The sequence below is a fragment of the Apus apus genome, chromosome 23 (genome assembly GCF_020740795.1).
Source record: "Apus apus isolate bApuApu2 chromosome 23, bApuApu2.pri.cur, whole genome shotgun sequence".
Lineage (NCBI taxonomy): Eukaryota > Metazoa > Chordata > Aves > Apodiformes > Apodidae > Apus > Apus apus.
This window is the reverse complement of record NC_067304.1, coordinates 888,450-914,221: the sequence shown is the minus strand read 5'-3', so window position 1 is coordinate 914,221 and position 25,772 is coordinate 888,450. Positions and strand designations below refer to the sequence as shown.

Here is a 25,772-nt window from a genome sequence, read left to right as displayed (position 1 = left end):
ATTCACTAACGAACTCTGCAATAAAAACCATTCTCCCAGGGCCATGAGGCTCCCCCAGCCCCGCCAAGCTCCCCAGCTCCACCAACCCTCCCTCTCCCACCGTGCTGCCTCGGCCCATGCTCCCTGCTGCTTTTATGAATGAATCAGCCCCAGACATCTTTTTGCTGGGGTTTTCCTGGCAAACCCTCTGCTCTGGCACCCAGAGCCCACCAGAGCCAGGCTGCTGTCCCCAGGGGAGACCCAAGGCCCTGAGCCCCACAGGCTCCCAGCTCACACCCCGTGACTCCGTTGCTGGCGTCTTGGTGCAACCACAGCAGAGTCTTTCCATATGGAGTGAAATGGGTTTATCTTGCATTTCCTACATCCAGCTCTGATTCATGCTCCTGGACAGCTGGGAGAGGGGATGGTTGCAACCTGCAACCCTTCTCCTTGTGGCCTAATTAATTCTCTTCCTCCCTCCCTACCAAACAGGCTAAATGAGCCGCAGAGATGGCTAATGGGGCTGTGTGGGGTGGCTGCCAGGTCCACAGTGTTTGCTTCCACCACCGGCCCTGTTTTCCAGCCCATCCCTACAGTCCCTGTGTGCTGCCCCCAAGGGAGGTAACCAGGACCCCCAAACCCACTCAGCTCTCTCAGGAGATGCCTCAGGGTGCTCAGGCTGGGCAGAGCACATTCCCTCTGCCCAGTTCCCCAGGAGGCCATCTCACCCTTTCCTGCAAACCTGCACCTGCTGCCCTATCCCATCCCAAGGCAGCAAGTTTGTTAAAAATCCTGTGCTTTAATTTCCAGGAGCTTCTTGGTGTGAGCAGACACCTGGCTGCCAACCCCGTGTTTCCTGCAGCAGTGTTGGGAGCAGGTCCTGCTCCCTGAGGGGCAGGGATGGGGCTGGGAGCCCAGTGCCACCCAGCACCCTGGGAACATGGTCCTGGGGTTCTCAGATGGCTGGTTAGCACCTCTGAAACACCCCAGGCAGCCTGAGAGAAAAAGTGTGGCCACCACCAGCCCTGGGTCTGGTGGAGCTGGAGGCCATGTTCCCTGGGGACATGGAGGAACAGCCCAGGGGATGTTCCAGGGATGCTGCAGATCCCTGGGAATAGGTCCAGTCCCTGCCCAGGGCAGGCTGAGCTCCCCGCTGACTGCTGCCCCGCACGTAGCCCCGGGCAGGCTGCAGGGAGGAGACGGGCACAGCTCAGCGTGTCCTGAGCTTGCCCTGGGCACGGGGAAGAAAGGCCAGCAGGAAAAGCTGGGGGCAGCAACAGGGTTTTACAGTGGTGGGCAGCACTGGTGGGACAGTGTGCACCACACATGGTCCAAGCTCCCCGAGGAGCACCAGCTCCTGCAGGGACACCATGAGACGAGAAGTGGTGGCAGGACCCCACTTTGGCACAGCCACCCCACATGTCACACCTTACTGGACCCTTCTGCAAAGCAACATGTCTCTGCAGGAGCTCCAAAGGTGGCTGCAGCAGGAAGGAAGCCCCTTCCTCTGTCTGCACCCACCATCCCCATCCCCACAGCCACCCCCTCCCTGCAAATGTCCCTGTCCCCATCCTGCAGTCATTCCCATCCCACGGGCATCCCAGTCCCTGCAGCCAGCGCAGGCTGGGGCAGCCCCACACCGTGTGTGGGGACCATCAGCTCCCTGCTGGCAGGCAGGCAGTGACACAGTGGCAGGGACACTGTGGTGACAGGCTGTGACAGGCCGGGGCTGCAGCCGAATCAGCACTTCAGGGGCGACGGCGGCTGCTGAGCCTTGTGAATCACTGCTTGGAACGAGGGCAGGGCTGAGAGACCTGGAGCCTGGGCCCTGTCTGGCTCCAGCCAACCAAGCTTTTAAAAGGGATTCAGACTTTCTCAGGCTAGAGCAGCCATAAATCTACTTAATTGGGTCTCTCCCATACACAAGTTTCCAAGTGAACTGCTGAAGAGATCCAGGCCAGGCCTCCAGCCCATTTGTGGGTTCTTTCAATGGATGCTGTGCCTGGCCCCTAAACACCCCACCTGTGCATCCCAGTTCCAGCTCCTCTTCCCACGGCGAGAGCCCAACGTCCCCTGCACCCACCTCCATGTCACCTCCTCTGTGCTGATGAGCCAGGAGAGCCCAAAACCCCCCATGTCGGAGCAGACCCATGCACCACACGTGCCCGTGTGACGGCTGCCTCCAAAGCTGCTCCTGCAAAGCGTTGGATGAGCTGGGAACACCCCAACAGCCCTGTCCCCAGCACCACGGGGCTCCAGAATAACCCAGAGGAAACACCTGCACTGTTCAGGAAGGAGGGGGTCAGAAAGTGGGTGGATGGGCTGGATGGGCCTCAAGGGGTGCCCCAAGGGGTGCCCCAAGCCTCTGGACACTGACACAAATGTAAAGTGACACTAACTCGGTGAACAATGACTCGGTTAACAGCCCCACAGCCTTGGGCACATGGGGACAGTGTCAGGAGCAGTCACTGCACCTGGGGTCTGTCCTACTCTGGGGCCCTGGCAGGGTGAGGTCAGGCTGGTCACTCAGCACTCCATGCCTCAGTTTCCCCCAGAGCCTGCTGTCCCCCCCGGGGTTTGGCATTACGGGGCTGTGCCAGCACATCCCTGGGGATTTCAGGCACCCCCAGTGCTCCACACCCAATACTTCTAGCAGAGGCACCAGCAGCCGAGCGAGGCAATGCAGCAGGCCCTGCACAGAAACAACAACAAAAAAAAGAGCCAGAAAGAGGGGGTGGGGAGCAAAGAAACCCTAAAAACCCCACAGGGAGGCAGAAGGTGCAGCCGGGCCCCAGCTCGGAGGCCCCGGAGCTGCCGGCAGCAGCAGCAGGTTCACAATCCCCACTCGTCACCAGAGGTGGGTTGGACATCGAGGAAATTCAAAATTCCAGATGGCTCTTTTTGGGTGGGATTTTTGTGTGGTGGTGGGTTTTTTTTGTTTCCTTGCCTCATTTCCAAGGCAACAAGACTCGCTGTCATCTGCTCGTTGCCATAGAGACTTCACCTGATTCTGCTTCAGCGGAAGAGGCAGCCGGGCTGGGTCGCTGCCGCTGAGGAGCCACGAGCCGCGACCGCCTTGGAACTTACCCTGAGGAGCGGAGATAAACGGGGCTTTATGTGACGGAGGCAATGGGCTGATTCAGAGGATCAAAGGAAGGAACTGCGGGTTTCTATAGCACAAATCAGCCCTTCACTTCACTGCGTCGGTGCCCTCCAGATGTGCTCCACATCTGGGGACGTCACCAGTCCTCACCCCAGGCTTCGCCTGCTGAAGGAGGGGGATGCAGGGGGATCCTGCACCCGCTCCTTGCTGCAACCTGGGGACCAAGCTGGGGTCCCTGCAGGGCTCCCCTAGCAAGACAGAATTGTAGAATTGTTTTGGTTGGAAACGACCTTTAAGATCATCAGGTCCAGTCATTAACTCAGCACTGCCAAGGTCACCCCTAGCCCATGTCTCTCAGCACCACATCTACACAGATTTGAAACCCCTCCAGGGATGGGGACTTCACCCCTGCCCTGGGCAGCCTGGGCCAGGGCCTGACAACCCTGTCCAGGAAGAAATTGTTCCCCAGATCCAAACTAAACCTTCCCTGGGCAACTTGAGGCCATTTCCTCTTGTTCTATCCCCTGTTCCTTGGGAGAAGAGACTGACCTCCCTGGCTCCAACCTCCTCTCAGGAAGTTGCAGAGCCAGGTCTCCCCTCAGCCTCCTTTGCTCCAGGCTGAACACCCCCAGCTCCCTCAGCTGCTCCTCATCAGACTTGTGCTCCAGACCATGATGGAGGGCACAGGGCTGTTGGTCACAGCCACATCCTTCATCCCATGTGCACGACCCTCCTTCAAAGCCCCCATGCTCAAGGCTGAATGAGCTGAGGAGATGATGGGACAAATGCAGAAGCAACCATGGATGAGGAGCACCCTTTTGCAAGAGTGACCATGTCCACAGGCCATGCTCAGCACAGTTCAGCTGCCACAAATGTGGGGGTTAAGTGCCACGTGTCCCCAGGGGAACCACAACACTTGTTCCACATTAGGTACTGGCACCATCTCAACAGCTTTGTTGCTGCTGAGGATCCTCCACGTAGGTGCTGTGACATATCCATGCTCTGAGTCCAGCTGCAGCCTGTGGTTTGTAGTCATCCCCCAGACCCACACTCGCCCCCAGGTCCCACAGCAGCTTCACAACTGCCTGGCAAGACCAGGCACACTGCCCTGCACCATCACACCCTCAGCCACAGGGACCTAGCCCCTTCCTTCTCCACTTTGTCTGGGAATGGAAACCTGGGTGAAAACCCAGCACCATGGGGATTCACAGGCCTTCCCATGAGCAGGGAAGCCACCCAAACCCATCTAAGGGGTGACACAACTCCCCAGTCAGCAACAGCAGCCCTTGGACTCAACACAAGCCAGCATTGTGCCTCGATGGCCAAGAAGGCCAATGGCATCCTGGCCTGCATCAGGAATAGTGTAGCCAGCAGGAGCAGAGAGGGGATCAAAACCCTGTACTCAGCACTGGTGACACCTCATCTCGAGTACTGGGGTCAGTTCTGGGCCCTTCACTACTAGAAGGATGTTGAGTTGCTGGAACATGTCCAGAGGAGCTACCAAGCTGGTGAAAGGTCTGGAGAATAAGTCCTATGAGGAGAAGCTGAGGGAACTGGGATTGTTTAGTTTGGAGGAGGCTGAGGGGAGACCTCATTGCTCTCTACAGTTCCCTGAAAGGAGGTTGTAGGGAGGTGGGAGTTGGGCTCTTCTCCCAGGTGAATAATGACAGGACCAGAGAAATGGCCTGAAGCTGCACCAGGGGAGGGTTAGACTGGATATTGGGAAGAATTTCTTTACTGAAAGAGCAGTCAGGATCTGGAACAGGTTGCCCAGGGAGGTGGTGGAGTCACCATCCCTGGAAGTGTTTAAAAGAAATACAGATAGTAGTGCTTAGGGACATGATTTAAGCACTGAACAGGTAAATCAGATTATGGTGGGGGCAGGTTAGGTTATGGTTGGACCTGATGGTCTTCAAGGTCCCTTCCAACCAGGATGATTCTATGATTCTATGACTTGCAGTGAGATGCCCCAAATCCTCAGACTAGACAACTCAAGGGAGCCAGCCCATCCTGCTCGGGGCTCCCTTCTGCTGAGGACATCTAACGCCTTGGGCACGGGAGAAGATCCTGATCACTGGCAGGATGCTGGAGGGTGGCAATCACCCCCAGCAGCACAGCAGGCAGAGGTCCCCATGCTCATCCCACCCCCTGCTCTCCACCAGGCACCCAGGCCTGGCTGAAAGGGCATTTATCAGACCCAGGAGCCTGTCCCCTCCTCAGCCCACATCCCTGTACCAGGACCGGCAGGGAAGGGCCCGGTCAGGCAGCTCTTGGCTCCAGTTGGCTCTGTTTTGCAGGGAGAACAGTCATTAGTGGAGCCAAACTCCCCATTCTCAGCCAAAACACGGCCATGCTTGGGGAAGCTTTATATTCACAGAGACAAACAACTCACATTTGCTTTTTAACTGTTGGAATTGCACCCACTGGGACAGAGCGAACAGGGAGCCTTTTGTCCCGCTCGCCTTGTGACTGTGAGCTTTGTGCAGAGCAATGCGTTGCAAACACAATTCTCCCCGGCCTCAGCTGGGCTCTGGTAGACACTTGGTCTGTCTGTCCATCACCAGATTGGCCAAAGAGCCCTCATGTGTCTCCAGCAAGAGTGTAAAATGTCCTCCTTGGCTCCCCCACCAGCCGCAGCCCACAGAGCTGCTCTGCACTGAGCTGCTGATCAGAGCCACCAAGACAGCCCCAAAATGCAGCTGGTGCTGGAGGGTCTTCACCTCACACAGTAACAGGGGGGAGAACGAAAGCTGCAAGAGGCTCTGGGCAGCAGAGCTGCTCCCTCAGGTTACAGCTTGCCTGGGAGCAAGGGAGAGCAGCTCCAAGTATGGAAAATCCCAGCATGGCATGGGCACAAAGTTCAGGCCACCATGAACCTCCAGGAAGGTGCCCAAGTCACTTCCCAACAGGGGGTCTCTGGAGACCTCCAGCACATTGCCAAGCTCCTGAATGCTGGAGCTGCAAGGCACTCAACCAAGCTGCTGTGGGCACCAAGCCGGCTCAGAGCTGTCACCCTGGAGAGGGACAAGTGACAGCCCCCCAGAGTGAGTCACATCCTTGAAGCACTGGCTGAAGCCCCATCCTAGCCCCGCAGCACTAGGTGGGGATGAGCACCCTTCGCACCAGAAGAACAAGGCTCCTGAGGTGCTGCTCTCCAAAACCTCAGCTTCAGGAGGCTCAGCACTTGTGAGCTCACTCTGGGCTCTCTGCAAAGCCCAGGGATGCCCAGCCCATGAGGTCTGGCTGCAGGCAGGACCAGACCCAGGGAGGGTCAAAGAGCACCTGGAGAGATGAGCCAGGGCAGGAGGCAGCACAGCCCGGGCTCCCCCAGCCCCGGGGGCAAACCCAGCTTAAACCAGTTCCAGGCTCCTTCGTGGATCTATTGTTGCCTCCTCCCCCGGGAGGAGGGAGATAACCGAGGCTATTTTTGCTTCCATCTGGGGAATCGTTTCCCTCCAACGTGTAGCTGCCACGATGCTAATTTTTAAGGCTGATGATTAATTGATGTCAGGCTCATTACGGGGCGATGGATCCCTCTTCCCCAGCAGCACCAAGGACGGGGGGATATGTTTTGACAGATGCCGTTCGAGCCGTGTGTGAGTGACGTCCTAACAACGGAGGAAAACAGGGGCCATTACCACGGAAAGCCCTGGGAATGGGGAGGGAAGTGCCTGCACGCGACCCCGGCCCCCCTCCCCGCACACCCTCTAATCAGCCCTTCACGCTCTGCCCTGATGGTTACCAGGGTTTTGCTCCCGGAGATAAACGGCCATTGTGTGAGCACGGGGGTAATTGAATCTCCTGCCGGCGCCGCAGGGCTCCGCCTTTCTTCTCCCCCGGCCCAGCCCGGCAGGAGGACCAGGTGCCAAATTCACCCTGGCACCCGGCACGGCAGCCTGCGGAGAGCCCGAAACAAGCGCTGCACACCCCATCACCGGGATCCCACCAGCATCGGGGCTTCTTTCCACCTGCCTCCCCTCGGCACCGGGGCGCCCGGGAGTGATGGCACCATCAGGCACCAGGGCAAGATTCACCCCTGGAAAATCGTGGCACCACCGGCACCAGCAACCCAGGCAGGGCTGAGGACTGACACACACGACAGATTTTGGGGTCCCTTTGGTCATCAGCCCTTGCACGAGGTGGTTCCCCAAGAGCACCTCAAGAGATGAGCCAGCGCAGGAGGCAGCACAGCCCGGGCTCCCACAGCCCTGCAGGGCAAACCCAGCTTAAAACACTTCCAGGCTCCTTCGTGGATCTATTGTTGCCCCCATCAGCTGCCCAGGTGATGTCCACCCCACAGCAAACCCCCTGAGCTCCCCCAAAGAGGCAGCAGTGTGCAACACACAACAGAAGGTTCATTTGAAGAGGGCACAGCAGTCCTGATGCCAAACACACTGATAGGCTGTGCTTGTCCCCCAGGTCCCCTGTGCATCCAACAGGAACCAGCAGCTCCAGGGTCCCTGCCCAGAAGTGGGATGAGATGTCCCAGTTTCTCAGCAGAGGGTCTGGGGTGACCCAAATCAGTGCAGGAGAACACTCCTGCCTGCTGTGCTGGCTCCCCCAGGGGCACCCCCACATTGTGCCCTTGTCTCACTCAGCAGCACCCTGCCCACCCCAACAATGCTGCCACCACCTCTGCCAGCCTTGTACCTGCTCCTCCAGACCTGTCCTGGAAAGGTGCCTTCCCCCACTGGGGCCAGGAGCAGTGCCAGCCCCACGTGCCTCTTCCCATCCTGCAGCCCCACAACTGGCCCAGCGGTGACAACAACACCCAGGGTTTCATCCTGCCACCTCGCAGGGCTGCCCCGCATCCCCATGCTGGGGAGATGCTGGGTGTCCCCTGGGGAGGTCAGGAGCACTGGTCTCCCCCCATCGACCCTCAGCACAGGCAACTCCTCCTCCAGCTCCAGAGGCCGCTCTCTCTGACAGTTCCCCATGGGGAGGGCAAGGTGAGGGCTCACTGTGCTCAGGGGCAGGACCTGCATCATCCTCCAGCTGCTTCTGGACCTACTCCACCTCTCACAGTGCCCTCGTTGGGTTCCCACCACCAGGAAAAGGTTTACTTGAGCAACATTTGCATTTCTCCCATTAAGGGTGGTTTGCAGAGAAGGAAGGTCTTGTCTCCTTCAGGAAGGAGAAATCTAGGTGTGCCTCAGGAGGGAACAGGATGCTTGGGAACAGAAAGCTCTGTGCCACCAGCATGGGATCCACCACTGGGTCCCTGCTCTCCACCTCGGGACCTGAAAGCTCACAGCACCCCTGCTCAGAGGACTCTTCACCTCAAATTCATCAACTGCCTTATGGGCAGGGACCCTGACATGCTTCAGGATTCCATTTCAGTGCTGTTCCACTCCAGAAGTCTGAGTTTTACTGCAGCCTTGGCACTGCCAGGGACGGGCAGGGCAGGAAACGCTCTGAAAAAGGCATCAGGAGGGATTTCAGCAGGGCCTCTGGACTCTCCACCGCGTGCCAGCTCCTGTGGCCATCTTTGCTCCCCCACCACCACCAAGGGCTGAGTGATGTGGTGACAGCAGCCACAAGCCCCCAGGCACATGGGCTCACTTGGACACTAAACAGGAGAGCGGCCGCTCGCTCCCGGACCCCTGCACAGCGACAAGCCCCTGTTCCCCTGCACACTGCAGGAACCCCCAAGCATGCCAAGAGCCTGCCAAGCAATGTGCCCCAGCTTGGATGGGTTGGGATACCCCCTGCTGGGCCGGAGACAATGCTGCTACACAGGCAGTTCCCTCCTGGGACATCACCCTCCCAGGAGGGCATAGTGGGCTCTCCAGTATCACTGAGATTCATAGATCCATAGGGGTTGGAAGGGATCTCTGCAGATCATCAAGTGCAACCCACCCTGCTGCAGCAGGAACACCTAGGGCAGATCACACAGGAACGTATCCAGATGGGTTTTATCCCCTCCAAGATGTCCCAGCTCTGCCTGCACCACACAAGCCCTCTGGTCCGTGGGAAGCAGCACCGTGATGTGCTCCGAGCTCTTCTCCCCAGCTCTGCTCCCTGTCCAAGCCCTGACGATGCACAGCCCGGAGCCACGACGGCTGCAGGAAGAGCTGAGCCAACCCCACAGCCTGGCGGAAAGCAGCAGCCAAAAGTCACTCAAACAAGGAAGCGATTTGTCTTCTCCTGGCTGCGCTTCCCCCGAGCAAGGAGCGCGGAGCAGGGAACTCGCCACGATCACGTGCGGCGACGCGACCCAGCGACCACCGATCTGGGAGCGCTCACACCAGGAGCCTGACAGATAGAGCAGAACAGGGGGGGGAAAGCATGAAATAAGAAACATCATGTGACCCATTGCTCGCTCCAAGCCAGGCAGAGCATCCAACAGCTCTGAATATGAAATACACACAATGAGCTCCAGTGAGTAATTAATCCCTTCAGGAACACTGTAAGTGATTGCAGACAGCTTACCAAGGGAAAAAAAATTGGAAAGTCATTGAAAAAATTACCATAAAATGTTTCTTTTTCTGCTCCAGTATGAAGTACAATGAGATCTGCTAGAAGACCCCTCTGCTCTGCAGAATTGAAAGGCAATGGATTTAAGCTGTTTTTCTAACAACACCCAATCTACCTGCCAAAGCTGATGGCCATGAGAAACCAGCCCAACCCAAGTGGGAGCAGAAGGAGCAGCCTGTCTCCAACACAGGCACTCAGCTCCTGCCCCCGCATCAGTGGGACATGGCAGGGGAAGGTTCCTGCAGGGGATGAAGCCCAGCACAGAGAGGTATCCATGGTCTTTCACAGCTACATTACCCATTCAAACTCCCCAGGTGATTTGTGCAGGTCAGTAGCACAGGAAGGGCCATGAGGCACAAACTCCACGTATGGAGCAGGATGAGCCCTCCTGCTGATGAGGGTTTCGGCTGGTTGAATCAGGCCTCTCACTGCCTCCACCTCCCCTTTCCATCCTCGTGCTCCCTCTTGCCTCCTTTGCCTTCTTCTGTCTTGAACAGCTGGTTCTCCAGGACCATGACAAGGGCAAAGAGCTGGAGGGCCCTGACCTGGGCCGAACTCAGGCCCACTGCACCCAAACTGCTGCCTCTGCTCAGTGCCCTGCACCTACAGGCAAGGAACCACATCTGTCCCCGAGCAAAGTCACCATGTCCAGGTGACCAACCCTGACAGATGGGCAGGCACCCAGAGGCATCTACGTGGCGTCTGTTCCCCCACCCAGCCTCAGCCCCCCCACTGCCACAGAGCACCAACCCCACCACAGCAAGGGAGGAACCAAAGGGCACAGCAGTCACCTTTTACTTCCACAATTCCACAGGATTTTTCCAAGAGCTTCTACTTGTAAAACTGCAATTTATTAAAAAAAAAAAAAAAAAAGAGCATTAGGAAAGGTATTTTCTCCTGTCAACAAAGTGACTTTAAATTAGTTGGAATTTTAAAATTAAAAACACACCCTAAACTTTCACTTCCACTTCAAGTCACTCTGGTTTTGAAAGCAGACTTTTTTCCCCATGTCCTCTACTGGGTTTTTCCTCTCTCTCCTGCTCTCTCCTCACCATGTTTTTGTTTAAAAATTCATCGGGCCAGGGAAAAATTCCAGGGAAGGAAAAGAGGGAATTAAAAAATAAAAAGCTGAAGAAACTGTGGCTTTTGCAAACCCATCTCTCCACAGCAGAGAAGCAGAACTGTAGATCTGCCTTCTTCCTCTTGGAAACCGAGAGGCACTCGGAAGGACGAGGGAATATCATGTATTAGCCAAGCCCCCTGCACGCTCCAGATGCAGCTTTGCTGACCCTCTGCACAGCCCCGTGGTCCTCTCAGGGCTAACACAGGCCCCCAGCTCAGCAACCAGCCCCAACTGGGTAAAAAGGGATGGATGAGCCAGGAAAACTGCGCCACGTGTTGGTGTGGAACACTGTGGGACACAGCTGCTCCGGCGCCGACCCTAAACCCCGGCTGCTGCTCTCAGCTGAGTCTGCAGAGACCTGAACAGCTCATAACAGGGTTCTTGATGCAATGATCCAAGTGCCAGAGCATGTCCAGCTGCAGAGCTACTCCAAGCTGGACACTGGCTGATGTGAGGCACATGCTACGTGTGACATGGATTTGAGGAAGGATCGAGGTGTATCCAGGTGCTGTTACTCAGCAGCAAGGTCACAGCAAGGCCAGCAGCCTCAGACACCAAATGCAGGGTGCTGCCAAAGGGGCAGGGACATCCCACACCCCTGAGTGTCCCCACAGCTTCATGGGTCCCTCCCACCCCAAGCTGATCCCACTCTGCAATGCCGGAGCTTCCCCACCGCAATGTGTGTTCCCAGGGCAGCCGCTGCCCGCTCCGCACAGGACGCACGTAACGTAAGAACGCTCCGCAAGGGGATGAAAAGCTACACGGAAATGGGAGATCATTACCATGATCTCCTTGGAAACATCCCATCGGAGCAAGTTTTTCTTCCTCCTTCTTCACTCCCCCCATGTGCAGGAATTCTGGCACCCCGTGCACCACTTGGCGTTGCCTCAGCACTGTGGGTCCAAAATGCAGGCGTCTGATTTCTAAAGCCATTGTCTAGGATGTGCTATTGAGCTGCGAAACATGGATGGGTTTGGATGGAAAACAGGCATCTCTTGCAATACAAAAAGAAGCTGGCAACCCAGATTTGATTTGCCTTTGAAGCTATAGAGAATCTCAACCAAACAAAATTTGCTTTATTCCCACCAAGGGAAGAAGAACTGTAGCAACAAAACAAACCAGGACCTCTGTCCCCTGGACACAACGATGAGCGGAGCGAGAGCCGAGCAGAGGCGGCTTCGCCCCACTGGTCACTGCTGCAGCACCGAGTGCCTGGGACTGGAAAGCCCTTCACACGTTCCTCTTGGGAACACAAGGCTGGAAAAGCTGCTTTGCAAATTTCCCTTTCATTCTGGGTTTCTCTCCTCCTTCCACACCACTCCATTTTGCAAGTGCTCACGGAGGCTGCTCGACACAGGGAGATTTTCAGGAACCCCAAGAGCTTCACCAGTTTTAGCACAATGACTATTTCCCAGGAAATCACCCTGGAAAATTTATTACTTGCTGCTTGCTTTCCAAAGTAAAGCAGGGCAGGGAAGCACAGAGCAGTGCAAACAGCAGCTGAGCAGAGGTTTAATCCTGCCCCCAGGTTACTGTACTTTCCCCAAGACTAATCAGCCATCTGAGAGGAGGTGACCTCCCACCATAAGCAACGCTGCCACACCAGTTCTGCTCACAGGTTTTCAGAGCAGCTTTAAAATCCCAACCTCTGCACAGCCCCAAAAGCATCTTGCAGGCTCCAGGAAGAGATTCCCTCATTCATCCCCCATGCTGCTTTATGAGCAGGGCTGTTCCTTCCCTTGCAGGAATCAGCCACATGTTCTCCATCTGGGAGCAGATGCCCATGAGCCAATAAGCTCAACTTGGAAAACTAACTGAAAATAGCACAAAATTTCTGAGTGCTCTACAGAGCACGGCCGGATGATGGATATTAGTGCTCCAGCAGCACCGGGATGCTGTTTGGCACAGCACAGCAAAAGCACAGCTAAAAGGGCTCAGGGAAATGAAAATGAGATGGCTGAAGGTGCTGCTGCCTGAGTGCCTGCCTTCCTCCAGATGTTCTTGCCTGTCAGCAAGAAGGGTCTCAGTCTGATGATAAACCAGTCCCCAAACTGCTGCTGTCCTCAGTCTGGAGCACTGAAGGACACCAACTCTGTCCCTCCTGCAGCCCCAAAAATGCCAGGGGGACATTGTGGTCTCCAAGGCAATCAGGGGGCTGCTGTAGCTCTGTCAGCCTGTAAGTAGGTCCCTTGTGGCTGTGCTGGCTGGGGACAGTGGGATGAGGGCAGAGCCCTGCGGAGAAAGGTTGAGACACCAGGTGGGGCAGGAGCCCTCACTGCCCCAGCACCGCCTGACCCGCGGCGTCACCAGCACAGGACCAAGGAGCAGGAAGCCTGTGTTTATTCTGGGTGCTGTAGCTCCCTGTGGGGTCAGGATGCAGCCAACTTTTGGGTAGGAGACAGGAGGCCCAGACAGTGATACATCCAGCCTCAAATAAACCCGGGGTGAGCCATCAACATGGGATTTGCCAAAGACAACACGCTTTATGATGTGTGAGCCCCCAGCTACGTACAGCCCGAGGCACAAGAGACTCAGGTCTGTGGCTGGGAGTCAGGCAAATGCCAGTGCTTCCCCTTGGCCAGCGATCACACAACACGTTCTCCAGGCTGAGAAGGATTTTAACTCCACACCAAGTCTGTTTGCATGTTATTTGGGAGGGAAATCACCACCACCAGGAGCCAACAGCTCCCTGGTGCACTGGCACCTCTGCTCCCAGGATCCCTCCTTGTTGTCTATCCCACTGTGCAACATGTGGCCTGCCCAGTGTGACTCCAATTCCCTGGAAGGGTTTGTGCTAACATTTTTAAAGGAACCTGGGGTCTGTGGGAGGCACAGGAGTGCAGGGCAGTCACCCTGCCATGGCACCTGGCAGCAGCTGGAGCAGCACCAGAGAAAAGCTGTCCCTATGGACTCCTCACCACTGCCTGCAGCCTCACCTTCCCCAGCCCAGTGGGGCAGGAAAGCAGCACTCTGGGAACCAGCAAAGCAGGACTCAGTTCACTCCCATCTTTTGGTCTGCAGCCCCACCAAGCCCAGCAAGGCCTGGCTGCAGCACGAGGCCGACTCCTTGGGAATCAGTGCACGCCCCTCCGGGCTCACAGCAGCCTTTCCAGGACACCGACTGTCTGTCTTCCCTGCTGGAATGGGGAGGAAGCTGAACTTCATTATTTCCTTTGCTTTTGCTTTGCACACTGGCAGTTTGGAGTTGTGTCCTCATCATCCTCATCATGGTGTGAATCAAGAGGCTAAAGACAAGATGGCTGCAAGAAGCCAGGGCTGGGTGGTCTCGGGTCCTGTGCTCATCATGGCCACAGCATCCATGGCCCCACGTTGGTGCTTCCCTGGGAGAGCCAGATGGTCCCAGGTCCCAAACACAATCTGTGAAATGCCTTTCCTCCTAGATCTAATTCAGGGGCACTCAGTTGTCCCCACTCCTGCCAAGCAGCACTTCCAGATCAGAGTCTGGGAAATGCCCCTGCCCTACCCCACCACAGGGTTTGTGTGAGATGCTGCACCTGCCCTGGCAAAGCCTCCTCCAGCTGCTGAGCCACCAAGGCTGGGAGAAGCCTCAGGATGTGGGAGCAAGGACATCATGCCCCCTGTGATGTCCCCTGCAGCCCCACACCGGGACCCGGCGGGGAGGGACGTGCTGGCCCCGTGGAGCTTTCTGCCAGCTCCAGCTCACCTCAGGGAGCTCCCGCACCGCAGCAATCAATGTGAATTAGCCACTATCTATTCTTCCACTTGTTTGCATCAGCATGGAAATACAATGCCAAGTCAGAGATAAAGCGAAGTGGAAACACCCCGACAGCATCTAAGGCTTCCAGCCCGAGGCGTTCATTAACGAGATGAGTTTCACCATCACTGGTCCCAGCCTGACCAGCAGGTTCTTTTGCCTTGCTCCCCCAGCACATCCATGCCTGCCAGCATCCACATCTCCCCACACCCCAGCTACAAAGGGGAAGGGCTGCTCTCCATGGGGTGGGTTGCACGAAGTGCAAACCATGCCCCCACATGAAGGGATCCCCACCACACTCCCTGCAGGAGGCTGGCAGTGTCCTGCCAGGGACAGGGCTGTGCAGCTGTGCCATGACAAGCCAGCTGACCCCTCGGGCTAGAAAAGAGCTGGAGTAAATGCCTTTTTGTGCAGATCTGGGCTGGCACACAACCAACACATACCCTACACCCCATGCAGGAAGCCTGAGACGACGATGCTGCACATGGACACATGATTTTGAGAAGTGTCTCATCAGTGAGTTATTCCCAGCCCACAGCCATGCTGGGAGCTCATGCTATAAATAACCAGCGATGGAGCCGCACCTGAGCTGCAGCTTTGAACGTGCTTCATGGCTGAACTGGGAGAGCCAGGCTGCTCTGTGCAGGGGTAGAGCCAGCACGGGGGGCAGTTCAGTCCCATGGAAAATGCACAGAGGTGTAACCTGCACAAAAGCTCAGTGTTACCCAGTCTGGGCTCCCAGCAGAGCCAGTAAGGACTGGGTTTGACCAAGACTCTGCACTTCACAAGGGAGCTATTGAAGAAGCTCTGGTTGCAGGGCCTCATTGCCAACTTTGTCACACTTGGTGACACAACCGTGCACAATATGTAGAGGTGGGACATGCAGCAATCCCAGATTCCAGCCACTCAGGCTGGTGCCCAGCAGGGCTGGCACCAGGAACAAAAGTGGTTCAGCCTTTCCCTGGAGCTACAGGCACAGTGCTGCCCCTCTGCCACGCTGCACTGATGACATTTCCCCCTCCAGCTCACACACTGCAGCTCCCACAGCACAGCCCTTCCCATCTTCCTGGGTCACACAAGAATGACCACAATCCCCAGCAACTTCAAGACGCTGCAGAGGACCTCTCAGACACAAGCCATCCTTCCAGCTCAGTGAGCAGGAGAGGTTCCCACCCCTCACCAACCGGCTGCTGAGCCAACAGGGCTGGCAAGGAGCCCGGCTCGCAACCTGCCGAGGGAACTGTGGCTTCACGAGTGTGGCACAAAACCCTCCATTCCAGCTCCTGACTGAACGTCACCTCCTGGGTCCCCTTTGCAAGGTCCCTCCTAGCCAGCTCACCATCCCCTCCTTACACTGCCACTGGCAAGACCCAGCCTGGGGGAAAGGGGCAGACAGAGCAGCCCTGCCTTCATATCTTCAGAAACGAATTCCCAGATTTGCCATAAATTCATTTTGTAATTCAGGGGGTGCTTCAGGCCAGACCCCTGCAAGTGTGCAAAGTGCTCACCTCCTGATGAGCACGAGGGCTCTGGGACAGATATAACAAGGCTGACAGAAAACAGAAGAGGGATGTTGAGGAGTATAAGCCTCACCGATGCCTATGCCAGGTGGTTGTGGAAAACCCCAAGCTCCCCATGGCACTGGCATGCTCACACCTTCATGAAGGTGGAGGCACGTGCCCCTGCTACAGGACATGCCTGCATCTCACCAGGCAGCGTGGAGACACGTGCCTGGCCATGGTCTGCCCGTGGTCTGTCCATGCAGCACCTCTATAGCTCACACGACGCGCTGGCCCCTAAGCCTGAGCCACGAGGCTCTGGAGTCACCTCCCTGCTCCCAGGAGCAAGGAAAACCCCCTGCCCAGCTGTGCTTGTGCTAAGCTCCCCTACATGGGCTCCAGCAGCTCCTTCCAGCAGGAGATGAATCTCAGCTCTTTTTCTGAATTAATAAAAAATACATTACTGCCTCAGTTGGACAAGACAAATAACAGAGTAAGGAATAAAAGAAACACTCGAGTGAAACAAAACGTGGAAGAAATGGATTAGAGGAAAGACAAGCAGAGCAGCGGGTGTGCCGGGCACTGCTCCTCAGTGTCACACCCGCCTTGACAGAGGCACATCTCCATTTGCACGGCTTCTCATCTCAGCCCTGCAATGCAGCATCCCCTGCCTTCCCAGCTCCCCTCCGCGCTCGGCTCCCCGGCTCCGCTGCAATGCAGCAGCGTGGGAAAGCCCCGCGCCCCCGGCCCGCCCCGAGGCAGGGCCCAGCCTTCCCCCCTTCTCTGCCTCACCCAGCTCCCTGCTTCCCAGCCCGGGAACCAGCAACACTCCCCTGGCTCACTGGGGAGAGCTGCTCCCTGCGCCCAGAGGACATGACTCTGCAGGGTAGGGGACACGGCACAATCGCCCCGTGGCTGATCTCCCCCACCCTGCCAACCCACGGCTCCAAACGAGACACCCTCAAGGTGCGAAGCCCGGAGAGGACAAGGACTAAGCCCCCCTGAAGGACAGAGCCATCCCCACTCCACCCAGAGAGTGGATCCAGACTCAGCAGCTTCACTGCTGGGCTCCAACCGCAGCTGCCACCGGCTCCAGAGACGCTGCCCATGCAGCCCTGGGACCCCCTGCCACCAGGCGCAGGGGCTCCCAATGCCACACGTGGTCACACAAAGGATGCTCTGGACCAGACAAGTGGCCAGTCTGGAGGACACGTCAGCAGGTCTGCCTGACGCAGCAGAGCCAGGTAAGGACCACAGCCCCACAGAAAACCCCCTCCAGGAAGGAGAGCAGCTCAGCCAGGCCAGCTGAGGGGCACCCGCTGGCCACAGCAGACGGGCTGGCGCTGGCGCTGGCAGCTCCACACCTCGGAGGGGGCATGTCACGGCTCTGTGCTGAGCTGGAACGAATCCTCCCCCATGCAGGGGGCACAAGCATCAGCCAAGTACTGTCCTCAGGTGCCGGAGTGAGAGCGGGCAGGGAGCACCAGGGAAATTGTTCTGGCACCACGAGAAGCTGCACAGGAACAAGCTGGTAACCCAAATGGACACAATGGGGCAATGGCAGAGGGGACTCCTGCCAGGGAAGGGCTGTGGACACAGAGACACGTGCCACAGCATGAGAAGCCAAAGACACAAAGCTGGGGACAGGGTCTACTGTCTCTCCAGACAGCTCATCTGAGGGTCATCTGAGACTCTCCAGAAGGACTGAGAACTGCCACCCAAGTGGCTTGAGTGCCACCCAAGCTGGAAGCAGGCTGCTCAGGAGGCACCTGGGCCAGGCAGGATCCGTGGGTGGGTTCCTGCAAGAGCAAACCAACCCTCAACATTTGCTTTCAGGGTACAGCAAGGCCTTGAGGGGACACTGTCCAGGCCCCATCATGGTCACATCCCACCAGAAGATGGAAAACACCATTTCCAGAATTTCCTACAACTTTGCATAATTTACAAATGTTGGATTTGGGGGCAAGATACAGTCACTGGGAAAGCACCATTTGAATGGCCATTTTCAAGCTATGTTGGGACAGAATTAGTTTCAGCAGTGCATTCCCAAATATTTTGCCTTCAGGAGTTTGCTCTGCTCTTTCTCCACTGGAAATTCTGAAAGACAAGTCTAGATTTCTCTTTTTTTCCTTTTTTTTTTTTTTTTTTCTGCAATGCCAGGATCCCTGGGAATGTGGCACATCCCAAACAGCTTCAGCATAAACCTCTGGGACCCTGGGGTCCCGTTTCCAGAACTTCTCTCCAGTCACTGCAGCCATCTCAGCCAGAGAGAGGAGACATCATCTACTTGTTGTCAGCTCCCAGAGATAGGCTTGAAAGCAGCGACACAACCACATAAATTTCCTCTTTCTCCTGACCCCTACCCCAAACACAGAAGTCCAGCTCTGTGGACAGAAGGAAATAAATCCCCACCCTAACAACTCTGTCACACAGCTGCCATCACACCAGGGCCTTAGGAGAGGAATAACACTAGTGTGACAGTGAAACCAAAGCAATCGCGCCACTTTACGAGGCAATAACCCACTCCTGCCTCTGTGAAGAGCTACTTGGTCTCTGACCTCCTTACAGTCTCCTGCCAGAGAGCCTGACTATTGCTGCACACTCTGCAACGGGCCCGACAGAGCTCTGAACAGCCAGGAATGCCATGGGGAGGTAGGAATGCTGTGGGGCAGAGGCAGGAACGCCGTGGGGCAGAGGCAGGAACGCCATGGGGCAGAGGTGCTCCTTTTAGTCCCACACCACGTGCCTGGCCAGCAAGGAGGATCATCAGAAAGGGATGTCCTAGGAAAGGGATCAGCTCCACCAGAGCTGGGAACACGCTCACACAGGACCTGTCAGACGCCAGCCCAACATCTTCCCTGCACCGCGACTTCTTTTTTAAACCAACCACAGATACAAGGTGAAGATCCCGCCCTTCAAGGAGCCCATCTGCCCATACCAGCCCCTTGGCTCTCCTCCCCACCACCAACAGGCTGCTGGCACCCACTGCCCTCCCAGCTGCCAGCCCTGGCAGAGCTGGGGTCTGCCCTGCCAGCAGGGGGTCACCACGGAGGTACCGGGGACATCCTCCTGGGCCACTCGGGGAAGGGTGGCATTGCCCACCTGCTGCCAGCCAAGAACTGCAGGACTGGGACAGGTTACAGCTGCCCCTGCAGAGTTTGGCAGGGCTGTGAAGGCTCCTGCAGCGAGAGCTTCAGGGAACAGGGTCTCCCCCGAGACCACCCGTGTGTCTGCCTGGGCGCCAGCCCACCAGCACCGGCCGCTCGTTCGCTTATGCCAATTAGCAGCCACTTAGGAGGCACCATACCCAGCAAGAGATGGCCAAGGAAATGGCTGCAGAAAGTAACTGCAGGATCTTGGAGGTGCTCTGGGGACCCGGAGGTGAGTGCAGCAATCAGGCTGGGCACCACAGCCCAGGGCTAAGGAATCCATCTGTGCCCCCGCATCGGCAGGCTCCTGGACACAGGGAAAACAAGCTCTGTACCACCAGCTCCTCCATCATGCCAGCCACGTGTCCTACGTACTCTTCCTACCCTGGTGTAATTAGCAACCCCAGCTGCCAGCCAGCTTTGATGAGAAGCCTCAGTCTTTGGTTGATGTGAAAGGTATAATTTGGATGATGGAAATAGCCTCTACAAAGCACATGCGGTTGCTGTGTCCCAGTGACCTCTCCCATCCTGCTCAGGCTGCTCTGCTTTCAACGTGGTTCCATCCCATCTCCAGCAGCTCTACAAAGGCTTTGGTACCATCAAACAGATGACACAGCAGCAGCAACCAAATGAGAGGTAACATTTGGCCACTGCTAAATTAACTGTATTTTTGGCCAAAAGAGGCTTGGGAGTGATTCTGGCCATAGGAGCATGAGGTGGAGATGAGAACTCAGGTGTGGAGACCAAAGACGCACAAGGTCTCTCTGCAAGCCACCCAGTCTGGTGGAGCAGGGAGCTGGGGTTAGGCAGAGGCTTCTCAACACAGGTCAGCAGTTCAAGGACAGTAAGATCTGCAGAGGCTTAAAGTCTCTGCACCTCCCATCTCTTTCTTCCCAGCACAAGCCAAGCTTGCAGGTCTGCTTGTGCCCCTCTGGATAGGGTGTGCTCCAGCAGACACAGCCAAACAGCTCAGGCTGGTGTTTCTTTGCCAATGGGGTCAGTGAAAACAGCAAAGAAACCTTCCCTCCCTCCCAAGCACCTCCTGTAGCAACCAGGAGAAAGCCCCTCCTGGCCCCTCACACCAGCCCTAGCAGGGTGTGAAGCCCACTCTCCTGAGCAAGCGGGATCCTGTCCCTTTTGGGTCCATCCCCACCACAGGAACAACCTCTCCCTTGAGGAGCCAGGCTGTGGAAAGCCCTGTCACCCCTGGAAAAGGTTTCATCAGCCTGGATTGCACCAGATGACAAGGAAAGGCATCAAGACCAGAAGCTCGGTGTGTGTCCAGGCTTGTGCAGCCCCAGCTGTGATTCTGCCACTGGCACATACAAAGTGAAGGAGCAGCCACCACCACTGTCACTGCTTCCTCCCCTGCACATCCCCAGGGGCCTTTAGGCATCCCCACCACACAGGCTGTCAAGGACATGACAGGTCATGGTTGGCTTGGTTGACTAGGTGTGACTCCACTGTACAACTCCCATGAACATGAGAGGTACAGCCCCATGGAAGGAAAGAGATGTTCCAGCAGGGTTAAGCTCCTGCTCTGTCCATCCCAGGCATCATCCCCACCCAAAAATGGACAATCAGCTCTCACTCCCCATCACAGAATGCCTGGCACTCCATCCATCTTGGAAAGTTACTTATTTCAGCAAATACACAGAGCAGGGGCTTCAGAGGACAGATTCAGCAGAGTTTGGCCCTCAAGGGCCAGCTGACCAAGCCTTCAGATGGTAAGTGCAGTCCAAAGGGATGCTCAACACCTCCCAAGGTCAAGGTCAGCCCTCTGGCCCTGAAGCAGGGGGCTAGGGGACCACATCAGAAACTTAAGCAGGTCTTGGAGTTGATCTTCAAGCTGTGGTCTCCATCAGCACCTGCACAAGCCATTGTCCTGCAGGCAGGACCTCTGGTCCTCCAACAACTGCAACAAGCCAGAAGTCACTCCCATGTCAGCCAGTCCTGCACCCTCCAGCTAGCTGCAAGAATTTATCTTGGGGGTGCTGAGGAAATCCCCATCTAAGAGCAGAGCACCTCAGGGAGACACCAAGTTCCCCCGAGGCACACCAACACCAGTGGGTGGAGAGCTGCAAGAGGACAAGGGCCAATGGTTTAAAACTTTAAGAAGGGAGATTCAGATTAGATATTAGGGGAAAATTCTTTCCTTTGAGGGTGGTGAGATACTGGAACAGGTTGCCCAGGGATGTCGTGGAAGTCCCTGGCAGTGTCCAAGGGCAGGTTGGATGGGGCTCCAAGCAACCTGATCTAGTGGGAGGTGTCCCTGACCATGCAGAGGGGTTGGATCTAGATGATCTTCAAGGTCTCTTCCAACCCAAACCTTTTTATGATTCTGTGAAATTCTCCAGCTATCCTGCCCTGCTCCATGGTATCTGATGTTCCCTTGGCATGGATGTCCATCAGCCCAGCTGCAGCACCTTGTGTGTCCAGCCTGCTCATCCTCACAGTCTGCCTGCCCAAACCCTGAGCTCACTCTTGCTTCCCAGGAGCTGCCTGGGCAGCCCCAGCCTGCCCAGGATGCTCCAGTAGCCGGGGAGGATGGGGCAGGGTGCCCACCACGGCTGCTGTTCCTGTGGCTGTGCACGGCCAGGGCACGGAGGGGGATGGCCTGGGAGGCTCTGTGCCTGTGTGCATGACCCACGTTGTGCCCGAGCCCTGTCCTGGAGCAGCGCTGTGACACCCCGAGGGCTCCTGCAGGGTGTGCAGCAGGGAATCGGACTCAGCTTTACAGCCGCCTGACTCCAGCACGTACTCCAGCTCCCTCCACCTCTCCAAACCTCCCCCACAGCGCCCAGCCAGGGTGAATCCCTCCCCTTTCTCCCCACAGCAGAGCTCTGCAGCTAGAAGAAGGCATCTTGAGCCAGCTCTCCAAGCGCTGGAGAACCTTCTAGTCCCCTAAAAAAGGGTCCCAGGCAGGGAATTTGAGGAGATTGGACACACCAGGGCCCCCAGCCCTGCCTGCTCCCCCCCTCCACCAACAACCACCATGGCTTTAAGCCCGGCTGTCTCAGGCACAGGGAGCACGGTGACAGCTGTGCAGAGCTCACTTGCCGCCTTCTCACACCAGTTATCCAGATTAAACAGAGCTCTTTGGAGCCACCAACACCCCACGGTCCTTCCCTGGTCAAGCCCACTAGCGCTGCCAGTCGGGACACAGGAGGCTCCACTGGGAAGCAGAGGGCTGCCGAGGCTGCCTCTGTTTCCTGGAGATCAGCACACGGCCACGAGGGAAACACCAGGGCTGGGCAGGTCTGCGCCGAGACCCAGCACCACGGCCCAGAAGCGGGGAGCAGGTCCCGAGATCGGAGGCACGGCCAGAGCTGGGAGCAGCGCTCGGGGCTCTGATGAAAACCCCCCGTGCTCACAGCGAGCCCCCGGCCTCGTGGGCTCGGGGATCAAACCCACCAGGACAGCAAGACACAGGTGGCCACGGGCTGAAGCCAGCTCACACAAACCCTGTGGCAGCGTCTTTGAAGGACCATGCTCAGCCAGAGCCCGAGACCTTGGAAGAGCTCTGGATGCAAAGCCTGACGCCCAAAGCAGCAGCAGCAGCACGGACCCCACGCACAGCAGCACCACCGGCAGCCTCCAGGCGAGAGCAGCCAAGGTCAACCCCCAGGAAAGCTGTCCCGGTGGCCGGGACCAGCTGTGGCACCGGGCCGGGCAACGTCCACGGTCTTTGGTGGGGTGTAGAGACATGGGGTGACTGAAAAGACGTGGGGGAGGGCGAGCTCGGCTGCCACCTGCCACTCCCGCCGGTGAGGAGGCCGCAGCCAAGGCTGGTTGATGGCACGTTCCTCCTCAGCAGGGCTGACGGCACCTTCCGTCTCAGCATCCCTTCTCCCGGGGACACCGACGCAGCCTCGGGCAGGTCCCCCCTACCCCCGCCATTTCCCCACCCCCTGACAGCGGGGCACAATGGCCACACTCACCCAGCATCTGGCTGAACAGCAGCTGCTCCAGGTCGCCCAGCACCGTCACCACCAGCTCGGGGTCCACCTTCAGGTAGGGCTTCTCCTCCGTGCCCGCAGCCACCGCCGGCCCCTTCCCGCCCAGCAGCTCATCGTCGCACTTGCCGGAGCCGCCGCCCGCCTCGGGGGCCTTGCTGAGGGGCTTCACCTCGGCGTAGGGCCCGCGGGGGATGCGGCTGGGCTTGCCGGCGGGCGGCGGCTTGGCGGGGCCGGCGGGGCGCGGCGGCAGCAGCGAGTGCTCGGAGCGGGACAAGCTCCGCGACATGGCGGGCGCCTCCCGGCCGCGGGGGCCGCCGCCCCGGCCGCCACCCCCCGCCGCCGCCCCCGGAGCCGCCGCCTTGGCCATGTCGTCGCTCCAGCGGGGCTCGTAGAGCTGCCGCTTCTTCTCGGCGTCGGTGAGGAAGGCCAGGTTGGTGAGCGACTTCTGCTTGCGCAGGTTGGAGCCGGCCGGCAGCCGCCCCTCCGCGCTGCTCGCCTTGAAGACCCGCAGCTCCGCGCCCCGCGGCCCCGCCGCCGGCGCCGCCGACTTCGCCCGCTTCGGCATCACCGCGCCGCCGTCGGGGCCCCGCCGGTAGCCGCGGTCCTCCTCGCCCAGCTCCACGTCGGGAAGGCTCTTGAGGTTGCTCCCCAGCATCCCCGCGCTGCAACCATTTAACCCGCCGGGTCCTGCTGCTGCTGTTGCTGCGGCACCGAGGACACACCGGGCGAGACAGAGAGAAGCGGCGTCAGCGCCCGCCCCACCGGCGCGGGGAGGAGGTGGTGGGGGCTGGGGAGGGGCTGGGGGGAGATGGGGGGGCTGGGCGGGTGGGGGTGAGCGGCGCAGCCCCTCCTGGCGGCTCCAGCGCCGGCGGGACACTGCGAACCAGCGGAATGTCAGGGGCAAACAAAAAGGGCCCGCCCTCCTCCGCGCGGGCGGGGGGCGGGGCGCGGGGCGCGCGACAGCGGCCGGGAGGGGGCGCGCGCCGCGGGGCGGGGCGAGGCGGGAGCGCGCGCGGACCCCGGGAACAGCGGGACCCCCGGGAACAGCGGGAGCCCCGGGCCGTGGGACCCCAGGGCAGGGGCTGTTCAGGATCCCGGGACGTGCGGGATCCCCAGGACCATAGGGCCCCCCTGGGGCGGAGGCGCTGTGCGGGATCCCCAAGACTCTGCGGGACCCCAGGGTGATGCAGGACCCCCAGGACCACACAGACCCCCGAGGGGAGCGGGGCTGTGCGGTGCCCCGGGGGGGTGCGGAACCCCCGCGGCGAGAGATGTGCTACCGCATCCAGTGTGGCCTCTGCACCCAGAGCCTGCCCGCCCCCCCGCAGCCCCTCGTAGGGACGTGCGGGGTGCGGGCCGGGCGGTGGGTGAACGGGGGGAGGTGGGGACATGCCCTAGCACCCTGTGTGTGAAGGACCCCCAGTCCCGCCTGCCGCGGCCCCCACAGCCAGCCCCCCCCTGGCACTCAGCTCCAGGGGGACGAAAACCTCCCTCTTTCACCCCAAACGGCACCGGAAGGGCCCGGGAGAGTGTGCGGAAGCCCCCCGAGTGACACTGTGGCCCCCAAACCAAGCAGGGCCTCTCCAGTTATCTGGGGGAATTAAGGGGGGGGAGCATGATCTGAGGGGCAGCAGGATCTGGTTATCATCATTTTTCATTAATTACCCGTCCCTGGGGAGGGGTGAATTAAGTCTATTTGGTGACCTCACGCAGGCTGCCATGGCAACCGCCAGAAAATATTGCATTAGCGCCCATCACTGGGCTGCCCAGATAAGGAGCAGGGAGGGCGGGGGGCGGCGTGTGCCCCCCAGGCCGGCCCCCGGTACGGCAACCCCTGGGGTTTGGGGTTCAGCCCATGGGGATGCTCAGGAGCCCCAAAACAACCTGGCCTGGATGGGGTAGCAAAGGCTGTCCCCCAAAAAAGGGTGTTTTACGCCAAAAGGTGCTGCTGGGGCAGGATGGGTGCACAAGCCACCGCTGCCCCCCAAAACCGCTCTGAGTCTTGGGGGGCTGTTACACCCCTCCCTGAGCTACGAGGCTGTTGCCTGGAGGGAGGGGGAAGAATTGGGGTTGCCTGGTCATTTGGGGGCTGTTGGGGTGATTTGGGGCCTCCCAGTGTCCCCTGGCCCCTCCAGTCAGGCCCACCCAGGAGGTGCCATGGGCTGGGGTGGCCGGGGGAGTCGTGGAGCAAGGGAAAGGATCCGGCCCTTTCCCCAGCCCTGAACCCGCTCGGCATCATCCCAAAACTTCCCAGGGCAGCTGAGCTGGGCGCACGCCAGCCCGGCTCGCTTTCCTCCGGCTTCCTCCCGGAAAATCCTCCCGCTTCGTGCTGCTCCTGGTGCTCCCCGAGCCGGGGCTCAGCGCCAGCCCCGTTCCCCTCGGGCCAGGGCCCCCTGCAGCTCTCCAAGCCGGGCTGTGCCGGGAGCCGCGGCGGTTCTGACCGACTTCTGTCCCTTTGAATCACCCGGTGAAGCTCCCAGGGCTTTTTTTTTTTTTTCCACCCCCCTCCTTCCAAGCACATCCCTGGAGCATCCCACCATCCTCGGCTGCCGCTGCCCTGGCAACCGCCGCCTCAGCATCCTTTCCAGCAGCCACCCCCCCAAAAAAAATCTTCCCCCAAAAGGAAGCGCTGGAGGGGACTGGGGTGTCCCCAGGGCTGCCGGGGAGGCACTTGAATTTGGGTTCAGTCACCCTCGAGCAAAGGGGTGTCCCCGGGGTGGGTGGGGGCAGCCAGCCGTCCTGCAGCA

General features: G+C 58.5%; 1 protein-coding gene across 1 annotated transcript in view; it reads right to left on the bottom strand.

Annotated features, from left to right (window-relative positions):
• The window catches only part of NAV1 (neuron navigator 1), a 73,617-nt gene that overhangs the window by 33,511 nt on the left and 14,334 nt on the right, over positions 1-25,772 (bottom strand). The window contains exon 4 of the mRNA XM_051639082.1: positions 23,008-23,727. Coding sequence (XP_051495042.1) covers positions 23,008-23,727 — 720 coding nt within the window. The remainder of the gene's footprint in view (positions 1-23,007; positions 23,728-25,772) is intronic.